The 12,583-nt window shown below is 36.8% G+C and overlaps 1 protein-coding gene across 1 annotated transcript; it reads left to right on the forward strand.

Moving 5' to 3' along the window:
• Window positions 1-1,152: 1,152 nt before the first annotated feature.
• Window positions 1,153-11,096, forward strand: LOC138354874 (uncharacterized). Its single transcript, XM_069309354.1, has 5 exons — window positions 1,153-1,302; window positions 3,826-3,950; window positions 4,626-4,730; window positions 5,170-5,405; window positions 10,023-11,096. The coding sequence occupies exons 2-5, from the start codon at window positions 3,858-3,860 to the stop codon at window positions 10,522-10,524; spliced, it is 936 nt and encodes a 311-aa protein (XP_069165455.1). The 5' UTR covers window positions 1,153-1,302; window positions 3,826-3,857; the 3' UTR covers window positions 10,525-11,096.
• The last annotated feature ends 1,487 nt before the right edge of the window (window positions 11,097-12,583 follow it).

A 12,583-nucleotide genomic window follows, 5' to 3' on the forward strand; every position in this document is an offset into this window, starting at 1 on the left:
AGTCCTGTAGCTTGAATTGAGATCTTAAAACTTGTTCATGATTTGTCCCAATAAGATTAACCTTTATGTGTCTTGTTTGTAGAATTTTAGTTCTATGACCTGCAGCCTTAACTAGTATGGGAGATGATTATGATCCTCTCAGGTCCTCATCCTCTGGGATGATCATCATCATTTCTGGGATGATTTTTCGTCACTGATAGTGAAAGAACAACTAAACTTAGAAGAATTAATATTCGACTAATTTGACTAAACTAATATTGGGAGTTTGCAACATCTGCTGATGTAGATTTGACTATTTAAACTCGGCAGAACTATTCGCATACTTTGCGTCATTAAATAATGGCATGTGAAAAAATTGCAGAATTCAGAATAACACGAGCAATGGAGTCCAAGAAATGTGTAAGTATATTCATAAGTATATTCATTTACTCATAAGGATAAACACCAATCTCAAGTAGTGTTAGTTAATTCATTATGCTCGCATATCATTCCTGTGGGTGGTAGTGGAAAAGGTTGCAGAGCCACATAACTTAGTTTAGTTCATTTATTATGCACCCCATACCCATCTTGTGGGCGGTAGTGGAAAGGGTTACAGAGGCACATAATGGGCTCAGGTACTGAACCCCACAATTCATTTAGCTAAGCAAGTTACAAAATTCAGTATAAGTAGTCACATCATAAATGGGTTCGAGATCGACCACAAGTACAGTTTCTAAATTAAGCAACTGACATATGTGGAGAGCTAGTGTCACAATTTATATGTTTGTCCTGCACACCGCCCCACATTCAGTGGGCAGTGGTGGATATGTTACAATAGGCAGTTATGGGATAGCTTGCCCGAAACGCTATGCGTGCTAGTGGCTATACAAGAATGTTAATTCAACTTATTTTTTATATTCTCTGTTAACTCCCAATGTAACTTCTTGTGTATAAATAAATAAAATAATAACAATCACTTAGTTACTACCTACAGTTTGCAAACTGCGGATATTTGGCTAAAATTTCTGGTAGCAGATCATTTTGGATGAAATATTTACACATCGTTGGAACATTGGTTATAGAATTGTCTCTAAATTCACGTATCTTTTCGCACTCCATCTACCCTAAACACATCTCACGGTCGTCCCGGGAGCTCAGTGTACCAAGCGTGTGGCAGGGTGAAGGACCCTGGCTGGCTGCCGCCCCTACAACATTTTCTTCTTGCTATAGTCCCAAAAATATAGAGCAGCGCTGTGGATGAAAGAAGCTTTTTTACAGTTTCAAAGTGTTTAAGAATCAACATCAAACATATTCAACATGAAGGTAAATTCAGAATTCATCGTACATAACAGGCTCCTGTGCTAAAGCTAATTATATAAGTATTCATCCAAAATAAGTTCCAGTTCATACATTATATATTATAATCATGAAAGTACTACACAGTTTTGAAAATTACCGGACATATCCCAGAAGTCCCCAAACTGCGCTACAGTTCCAACTATAATAGTGTGTTTAGGGTAGGAGGGGACGAGGATAGGAGAGAGGAGTCATCACGGCCTTGAACCAGCGTCTCGCCGGCCACTTGCCAAGTCAGTGATTTCAGAAAAATCGATTCAGAATACAACACGGTTTATTTACTCTCAGTAGACCAGCTTAGTGAGTGAAGTAATAGATAGGGCAAATTAATAACCATTAAAAACTGGCAAACACCTAATAATCAGTGACCAAGCTTAAACAGAAGACTAACGGAGAGCCATTAGTAACCCACCAAGTTGGATAGTCATGATTTTTTATTATTATTTTCTACCACAGACGTGGCCACACATTTACAATGCTAATCAGCATATATACATTTTCTTTTGTTCTCCATGGACAGGGTCAGAGATCTGTTAAACATATAGTTCAGGGATTTATTGAACAATCAACCACAGAAGGTGATTGAGTGAGTAAGGTATTAGATTAGCTTTTAAAATGCTATTCTAACCTACAGAAAAATTTCTGTATATCAAATTTCCCCACATCCGTCGGCTTCAGGCTGTTTTTAATAAACTGTTTTAAAAACAGCCTAAAGTCGACGGAGAACCCTTTACAGCAGTCAAACGTAGTATACATGTACACCTTCCCCCACAAAGGATGTAACCTTGAATCTAAGTACATAAGTATGACGTCGACCAAGCTGACGAGGCGTTTGACCTGTCGTCTTCAATCCGGTGTCCCCAAAAATCACATGAGACAAGCCCATGACATCCCCATAACAAGAGAAATGCTAAATAAAAACACTTGTATAATAGACAAAACCCAAGATGTAAGAAGATTACAAATTCTTGAAGCATTCCAGACTTTATGCACGAACTAACTTTATATCGCCAGTGATGACTTCCGAGACTTTCAGAGAGTTCCTGGACTATATACATATACCTAATCTAGAAAATCTATCATAACATATATCCAGAGTAGTGCGGACGAGTTCATGTACTAAGGGACTCACCATGCTTCCATCATGTAATTATCCCGCCCTGCTGTACCCCCTTACTAACTCAATACCCCAGCTTAACACTGCTTGCAGATCAGTGTGACCCCTCACTGAACTACTAACTAATAGTGACTCTGAAATATTAAATGAGGGGGAAGCAACACAGGAAGGGATCATTAATTTATGATCATTAATTTATAATTAATTTAATTTGAATAATAACTGAATAAACTTAATAGCACACTGTCACCACCTTCCTGCTAAAATACCTGAATGTGTCTAGACTATTGATCTCCCAGAAAGGATAGAAATCAATAATCATGAACTTAAGGGCATAACAATCTTGGTAATATAATTGCTTGGGGAGTAATCATATAACTTTTACTTTACTTATTGAGAATATAGGGTTTCCAATACCGCACATGAATGCCACATATAAAAATGAATAACACAGCATTAATAACCAAAGGAGGGAATTAACTAAATACCACTAGATCAAAATATTTACTTTATTCAAACAGGCACGTATTTTTAAAAAAATGAACATATATCCTGCTCTAACAAAACATCCTAAAAGCAATGGTTTGAAATACCGATTATACATGAAATACTCAAGTTGCACAATACCTTACTGCAACCTGGCCAGAGATGTTGAATGGCTTGCCCACGAGGTCAGAAGACCTGCCCCAGTGAAGCTCCAAGACACACTAACGATCATTTCTCAACAAGTATACTAGTGGAAAACAAGCTCCACCCCCTCTAAGTTTTCCTTAAGCCCCGCCTCTCAGAACTCGAGCCAATGAAATCAAAGTCTTTCAAAAGAAATCTACTCTAGGCCAGCTTTTGACTAGCTCCGCCCACTTAAGGCCTCCCTGAAAGTTGTTTTTTCCGGTAGAATTCTGAACCGTTCCAGCAGGGAGCACCAGCAAAGCTGATGCAAACATCTAAGAACATCGTGTGTGGAGTGTACAATTAGAATAAGTGTTAAATTTAAGTATATAGTGTTAGTGTTTAAATTAATTAAGGTTGCAGCAGCTATATAATTGGTAAATCAAATGCTATGCAGGTTGTGGGTGGAGGACTTTGAGTATAAGAACTTTCTTTTGCTACATCAAAACATTTTGGTTCAACTTTTATCTTAAAAAGGTATTTGCTCGATAATGGATCCAGCAGTTTCTTTGAATTCTGTATCAAGATGTCATCAAGGAATTTGTTTCCTTTTGTCCCTTAAGAATTCTTGTTATTTTTAATGTTGCCGAACATCTTCAGAAACATAAATAAGACTACCTATTATTTTATTTGTTAAAAATTATGTATAAATATCTTATCAGTCACATGATCGTATTTCCTACACTGTATGCATTTCTTTCAAGTGAACCAGTAGAGCGAGGAAGGGAGACTTATCATGGCTGCACGAATCTTCACTCATGTGACCAGTAGGCGCCAACTTATGGAACTTGCTGACATGCTCATGGCGGACCTACCCTACTCGGCCACCGTGAGTTGACCCTCACCCGACTGTAGCTCCGGGAGAGAACTGTGGACTAGCTAAAACCTTAACATTGGCAAATGATATAGTCGTAGTGGCTTGCCGATCTCTCCTGATAATTTCCTACCCTTCTTGAAAATGATTTTCAAGAAGTATTTCAAGAAGCTCTTTAAACTATTTTAATGAATGGGTGACGATTATGGCTCAATTTAGATTCAAGAGAGAAATTGTAACATTTCATTATTCATTGAACGCGAGATGACCTCCTGTATTTAGTAACTGTGAATCGATTTGCCTTAATTTATAACAATATGTCAACTTTTCTTACTTGATAATAGTGAGACGAAAACTTTCAGATATATTTTTCTTTTTAAAAAATATCCGATTTACATTTAGACTTCAAAGTTACAAATACATGTTGCTGAAAATATGTATGGACTGAAATACATTGCTTTGAACATTCTCCCACTGAAGGACTACAAAGTTTTGGTAATTATTATTATTTATCAAGTAAAATATTAAAAAAGCATTGTCTTACAATAATATTGCGCAAGATCTTGCAATAATATAATTTCATTTCGTAAGAGTCAGTTCATTAACAAGAATGAGCTCTTGAATGCAGATAATTCTCATTTTTAATCATAATTTTTGTTTAGTTGCTAACTTGAATGTAAACTATGACAGATGCACAACATCCTGCTCCTACACGCTCGAGGGTGGCTGTCCACGACCACGTTCTATACCTTGGCTGCCCAACCACAGTCTCACGTACTCTTGTGGCAGAAGACGGTGAGTACTGCGTATCTTCTGCATCTTGTCCTCTCGAATAGTACATCGCATTTCGACGTATAAATCCGCTAAGACCAAAAACTGATGTGCTACAATTCATAGCGGCTCGCAAAATCGATGTAATGTTCAGTTTTTTATTCGCGGATCCCCGGTTTGGTTTGGTTCGGGCAAATTTAGCACATCATTTCAGTGATGTTGTGAAGCCGGAAACTATACGCCGCCAAACCAAAATGTAATAACAGTTTTGGAATCAACCGGTTTCTCACTTCATTTGTTACAATCGTCTACCACTCCTTTTGCAAAAGAGAAATTTCTAATATTTTCTGCCACATTTGTTTCTTTAGCTTGAATCTATGATCTTTTGTACTTGCGTGCGCGCATTTTGAAGTAATAGAGACTAACAGTCGCTGGTGTTCTTACACTGTTTCTCTACCTCTAGAATGTGCCCTCCAGTATTGCCGTGTACTGCCGCGAAGCGGAATTCGAACAACTGATAGCGGCACTTAGGGAGACGCCTCTATTGGACTGGCAACGACGCCTGATGATCTACCATGTTCCCCACTACCTGGTTGAGCCGCTGAAGTTGCTGGCCCAAGAGCTGGGGAGCTCCCTCGTCTATTGGGAACCAAATTACACATTTACTTACCGCCCTAACATGGATACTGAACTCCTCAGGTTGGTACTTACCTTACCATACAGGGAACTTTATATTGGCAATATCTACCGTGCAGGCATATATACACCAAGATGTGTCCTCCATTTTCGGTATACACATAGAGTTTACTTTAGTTCTGGACTTTGTTCAGGGCTAAAGTATACCTGCTGGTTGGTCAGTAATCTAGTGTCAAGGCTTTAATAACCTTCGTGCAGTTGATAGGCCTTAAGTCTTAAGTCCTACACCAAACTAAACTTCGCATAGAGTGGAAGCTCATGTAGAAACTCAGGAAAGTGTTTACCGGTTCAGTTGAGGGAGCTGTTCTAGGACTACGCAAGCTTCATTCTGTTAAATGTTAGAAACGTCTTGGTGTGTGTGGCAGGGATGGCAAAGACAGTTATTAACATATGTAAGGTGGAAAAGGAAAATAGTTTTAAGAAAATGAAATATAAATAATAGGAATAATTATATAAAATAGACAACATTTAACTGCAATTTCAACAATTCAACAGAATGAAGATACTGAATACGTTGTAATAAATGAGAATGAAATTTCAAAAGCTGACAAAAATGAAAAAAATAATTAAACAATGTAAAGCATAACATCAGTATAAGAACACATTACAAGCATTAACAACAATTGTTAAGTCTGTCATGATATCATTCGAAGGATCATACAGTACACTTGGGTCCGCTGTGGCATATTGAGGGTAGGGCATATACCTGGTTCGTCACTGAGGACTTAATATTAGTCACAAGTACTATCCTCGGATAGTGCCAAAATGTTCTTTACATGCATTATCTGTATAATAGTCTAACTTTGTGGGTTGCTAGACCCGGCTCCAGGAAGACATTCCCACGTACGTGTCTAAGGGTAGATAACGACTTCACCAAGCCCACAGGAAAGAAAGATTGCTTGGTAACAACCTATTTATTAAAAAAAAAATCCTACACATAACAAATTATTTAGTCTACTGACATTTACTTTAAATCCAATTCTCTCGTTGGATAGAAGCAAGGATTTACACCAACAAAATACAAGGCATTACAAAATACAATACATTAACACTGGTGGAAAAGTTAATATTACACACAGAACACTGGTACACCACATAAATACCATATCCTCTTACAGGTTACTTTACTTGCTATAAAACTGTGAGTGAGCTGTAAGTTGCATTTATAATCTAAATAATAAAAATATATTAACTCGATGGCAGATACATAAAGGAACGGTCGTAACTGAGAGTAAATTATGCCGACAAACTGGACAAAACTTCACTCACAGATCCCCAAATTGAATTTGCCTGCCTCCTCCGGCTGCATACTGCAAAAAGCTCATACCATAACCATCTACATTCTCTTATGTGTTCTGCCCAAATATTTAACAAAATTATCTATAAATTTAATACCCTACTAGCTGCCCTCTACTTAGTCAACCACTAAGTCCAAATTATAAATACACCTAGTAGTTTTCATATCACTACTTGATCGTACCGCCGGCAGCACTGCAAACCAGTAGACACTCAACGGCCAACCCTTGTGTTTCTTTCTATAAAATCTTGTTTCTGTGAGTGGTTATGACTACCCTGGTCGTAATGGTCTACCAACACCAGCCAGACACAATTAAAATTAAACCGCATGGTGAAAATGTGTCCACATGTCATACCAATCGTCTCTACCAAATATCTTATTTACACTAACAGACTTTACTAAGTAAATATTAACTGATATAACCCACTGGCTGTTTACAACTTAATTACTTGTTTCCATAAAAACTCTCCAAGCCAGCCAGTAGCTTATGTTTAACAATTTAGTAATGTTCAGGCAGTGTTGCACGATGTACTGAACAAAACCTTTTGATTTCATAATTTGTTCCTTACAATTTCTTCTCACTCGAGCTCAAACTTTATCATAACCTTTATAAAGACAAATGTGGGAAAAACCTGCTGGGATTGATATAAGAGGAGACTACCAGGGACTTGTACTGAACTAAATTAAAAATTTACTGTCTGCAAATTAATTCAACTAAAATCTCTAGCTAGGGTTGTAAATCCTAGATCCTCTTTTCCTAATGACAGACTGTGGGCTGTAAGGGACAGGTGGGGTGAATGACTTAGTTGATAGAAGTTCCAATCCACCTGTAGACAGGGATCTCACATCAGCTTGTATTTTATACAAGGATAAGATTTAATAAATTCAGTTATCTGACTGAACACTGGCTCTGTTTAAATCAGGGATTTAAACATACATAGTCTAACCCAGCACCATAACTATTAACAGCCAATATGTACTTATACTATAAACAACAAATTAAATTGTAAAAGTATAATAAATGACCTTAAATGTAGTCTAAATACTGTTAACTTAGTACTAGAAATTATATTCAATTAAATGAACTTATATGATAACTTAAAAATAACTAAGCAAGCAATTGATAACTTAATTTATATATTCAAGTATATATGCAATGTATTTAATTTATATGATTATGTAGTCAGCTTGACTGAATCCTTTTCCACACAATGGACACTCATGAGACTTTATTTAAGTATTGCGACTGAATCTTTTTCTGACAACTGGACACACATGAGGTTTAGTGCCTGGACAAGGACCTGCTGCTCATCTACAATATTAATAAACTTACTGAAATGTGAGGCTTAGCCTCGCTTTTTAACCAACAGACAGATTTATAGGATATTAAAGCTACACAAGCATACAATTGGCCAATCATATACCAAATAACCTTCAATATACTTCTCTGCCAGTCGGGGTGCCTGTCTGACAAGTTTGCCAGACTGATTAACTCTCTCTTGTTGAGTTTAGGCACGATATTTTGCTACAGCGTTGCTGTATGATGATCTGGTAGCGTTGCTACGTGATTATCCTGCAGTTGCAGAAGAATGAGTGGAGATAAAGAATAGGAATGAAGGTGGTGGAAACCGCGTCACTGTGATCTCCACTAAACACTCTTATTTTATATGAATGTTCTAGGATTTTCCTTGTAGATATTGTCCAGGTACTCCCCCAGTTCTAGAGAGTATTCACTGGCGATGAAAATATTAGATAAGGTGTCCTTGAGCTGGTAATGTTCGCTAAGGATCAGTCACTTGTTCACTCAGTTGTAAACAAACGCAGAGTGCCTCGAGGCATCGTCGTGGGCGCTTCTCGCCCCCCGAGATCCTCCCCCCTCTCCCTTGAGAGGTAGCTTTCAATGAATATTGATTGATTATTTTTACAGTCTAGACTTATGATTAAGATAAGATGTGATTATAATATAATTAGATATAAGATTTAAAGATTATAAGTAGTATTTGAAAGTACCACTGAATCTTATTAGGGATTCGATTTTTAATCTCTACCGGAAGCGATCAATGTTCCAATAGCTTTTTAATTAAGAAATCCTTCTAGAAGCTTCTGGATCCTTGAGAGATCATGTACAAAGTCACGTAGGCATCAAAAGGGCCCCTGTTGCGTACGTGTTCATGGTGCCATTGTCATCCAGGATCAAGCTATATAATGAATCTATAATGATTCTAATATGATTTTGATACGATTTTGATATGATATAGAAATTATACATTTCTTAGATGATTATTAGATATGGTGGGTAAAAATTTCCCACAACAAACTCTGGTCATTACAATAAACATTAATATGTTCTTATTAAAGTGCAAGTTCCATATTTCACTACATTTTCATGTAGTGTCGTAATTTGTCAATTAAAAGGTTAACCAACTTGACAGATATAAGCTGATTTTATAGTGAAATTATCTGAGAGATGGGTTTCAGATGTTTGTACAGGAGCGTAATTTAAGTGCTTGTCATAGCAATTATTTTCCCTAGGTTCACTGTTACTTATGTGTGTGCAGAAAGTTTAATGCTATTATATTCATTATAACATGGATAATTACAATATCCAGGTAAGTAACTGGTGGAATAAACTCTGAGATAATTTAAATATACATAAGTGTAGGAACCAAAATCCTATTATTGGAAATGTTTTAATAGTTGTCAGATTTTGACTAGTAAAGAAAAACTTTATGTGAGAGAGAAAGTCTTGTCATAGTAAGAAGCGTATATTTTATTACAATGTAAAGTGAATAAAACAAAACAGGAAAAGCTTAAGCAGGGAATTTATAGAATTTACTTAAAGGTATTTTCTTAGCAATTTACCATTGAACCTAGACGGCAAAATACTATTCTACCTTTAATCGTACTTAAATATTTATAAATAATAAAAAAATTGAAATAGTGTAAACTGAGGAACAATTAATATGAAACTACATGCCGAAATTATAAAAAACTACATAAGAATACATAATGAATTCACAATGTGATATACCAGAAAATCTTTGGAGCAAGATATTGGGACCGATCCACCGTCCTACTCTTAATATTTTTTCTTATGTCAAAATCTCAGATTTTTAGGAGGAAATTACACTGATTTAAGCCAGTAGTAGATTACGTAAGCTCGATAAGTGACCCGGCTTCTGTGCCTATGGAAGATGGACACTCAGCGGATTTACTTATAGTGTGAGAGTATAAATCAGGCAACAAATGTGCTTGCTGCTTTGTCTGTTTACTTAAAAACATTGCTCTGTACCCAGCATATCATTCTTCCTTCTTGCTCTCAGGAACAAGCCAGGTTTCCGCGTCTGTAAACTTGTCAAAACTGGGCTCCAACACCTGCTGGAGAGGAGCTGCTTTAACAAGACCCAACCGCTGGAGTCCACGTGGAGCCTATCGCAGCATCTGCCATCTGTTGGAGTGTTCCTCGACTCGAGCGTGACTAAGGACTCTCTGCTCGACCTCCAGCACCTGCCCTACTCCGGAAATGAGGAAACACCTGTCTCCTGGATGTCGCCGACCATGTATGGAAGCATCGGCATGTTGGGGACGGACGACAGCTACAGGAATCTGGGGCTCGGTAGACTGGTAATCAAGGTCATGGGGAGGCTATATGCTAGCCAGGGCTTCATTCCTAACGCCCACGTCAGCTACGACAACCCACCTTCTATAGCAACGTTCAGCAAGATACCAGGCTGGGAAAACACTCACACTGCCGCCTGGATGGCCTTCGAGCAGACAAATGGAATCAGTGAAATATCACAGGACAAAGATCCTCAATTACTATAGCAAAATATATTTTATAAGTTCTAAAGAAGAACTAAATTCTTATAAATTAATTATGACAAATACAATAATAATAATTAATTATTGTCATTATATTAATAATTAATAAACACAATTCCAATGTAACATATATTCCTCACTAGCATTGTTGCGAAAAGATTCAGCAAAAAAATTAGTATAGTCAGCTGAATAACTAAAAGGTTCTGGTATTCATTCATCCCAAGGCCGAATTATTATGGAAGATCAATTATACCCATACACTGCTGTAGTTGACTTCTGTATGCATTATGGAACTGTACTGTAGTTTCAGGGAAAGCTAGTGGTTTGTAACAGACAATGGTATGAAAGATTGATAAAAAAGATGATGACACTCGTATACCTGTTTTAAACTCCCACAAGTTGTTATGCAATACAACAATACAATATTAGCCAGAGTAATACTGTACTTCTATAAATTAGCACAGTACCATAAGTAAATATGGTTTTCACTTCCAAGTAAATACAGTTACTTTGATGAGAGCACAAATGTATCACATAGAGTATGTGAAGAGTAACATTAAAGTCTAATTCAGATACCTATGCTTTCAGATTATACCTATACCTTCAGATCCCTATACAGTATTCACTTTCTTGCAATTGCCATGGTATTTGGGTTTTAGTGCATAAGGTGCCCATCCTGCTTCCATTCAGCTTGGGACTGAATGCATTCATAAATGTTGATTTTATATCTTTTTTAACTTCTTGTCATATCCTTTTGGCACCATAAAATATTAATTTATTTCCGATAATACGTCATAATGGGGATGCCCTAAAATTTTTAAACTGTAAGCACGATATTTGGTACAATTGCATATTACACATTAAAGGAATATTTAAAGTACATGAAATAATATTGTACATACAGGCATACATGATAATGGGGGGTATGTCACTACATGGATACAGGCTCAATAGGGCTGCGGTACTTTCATACAGGATAATTTAACACCATAATGTAACTTTTGCCTTCAGGCCAAAACCCACATAAACTTAAAAACAACAGAAATGGAATGTTCTCAACTAATTAACATCACACTCACTGTTGCTAGCTCGAAATAAAAGCAGCTAACGTATTAGAACCTAACCAAAAACTAGATGAAGCCCAGTAACTACACACATCCTGCTTTGTATCTATTGAAGGGTTAAAATAGCAGATAAAAAATAAAATAGCTAAGGGTTATAGCAGTCTCCGTGGTGTAGTGGTAAGACACTCGCCTGGCGTTCCGCGAGCGCTATGTCATGGGTTCGTATCCTGGCCGGGGAGGATTTACTAGGCGCAATTCCTTAACTGTAGCCTCTGTTTAACGCAACAGTAAAATGTGTACTTGGATGAAAAAACGATTCTTCGCGGCAGGGGATCGTATTCCCGGGACCTGCCCGAAACGCTATGCGTACTAGTGGCTGTACAAGAATGTAACAACTCTTGTATATATCTCAAAAAAAAAAAAAAAAAAAAAAAAAAAAAATCCTTTCCTAATGTGCCAGAATGACCTATTGAGTAGTTGCTCAACTTAGAGTGATTGCCTGATCCTATCCTTATGATGGCTCTACTGGCCATCATAAAGGTAGTTAGTCCATAGTTTAAGAGTAGGTCTTCCATTCTTTATAACTTGAGATGGTCCATAGTTTCATAGGTTACCCTATGGGTTAAATAACATATTATGTTATGTCTGCTCTACACTGAAGCTAGATCAATGTGAAACTGTTACCGCTTGTGTGAGTCGTATTAAACCCATTAAAGTTTAAGTACTGTAGCTTGAATTGAGATTTTAAAACTTGTTTTAAAATCTCAAAATGTTTTAAAATTTTAAAATTGATTTGTCACAATAAGATTAACCTTTATGTGTCTTGTTTGTAGAATTTTTAGTTCTATGACCTGCAGCCTTAACTATTATGGGAGATGATTATGATCCTCTCAGGTCCTCATCCTCTGGGATGATTTTCGTCACTGATAGTGAAAGAACAACTGAACTGAGAAGAATTAATATTCGAATAATTATAAATTATTAATTTAATTCTTATT

This window comes from Procambarus clarkii, chromosome 65, assembly GCF_040958095.1.
Source record: "Procambarus clarkii isolate CNS0578487 chromosome 65, FALCON_Pclarkii_2.0, whole genome shotgun sequence".
Lineage (NCBI taxonomy): Eukaryota > Metazoa > Arthropoda > Malacostraca > Decapoda > Cambaridae > Procambarus > Procambarus clarkii.

Coding starts and splice junctions, on each gene's coding strand:
- LOC138354874 (XM_069309354.1), top strand. CDS start 3,858: ATGGCTGCACGAATCTTCACTCATGTGACCAGTAGGCGCCAACTTATG. Junction 4,731..5,169: donor TACTCTTGTGGCAGAAGACG/GTGAGTACTGCG, acceptor CTCTACCTCTAG/AATGTGCCCTCCAGTATTGC. Junction 5,406..10,022: donor ATGGATACTGAACTCCTCAG/GTTGGTACTTAC, acceptor TCTTGCTCTCAG/GAACAAGCCAGGTTTCCGCG.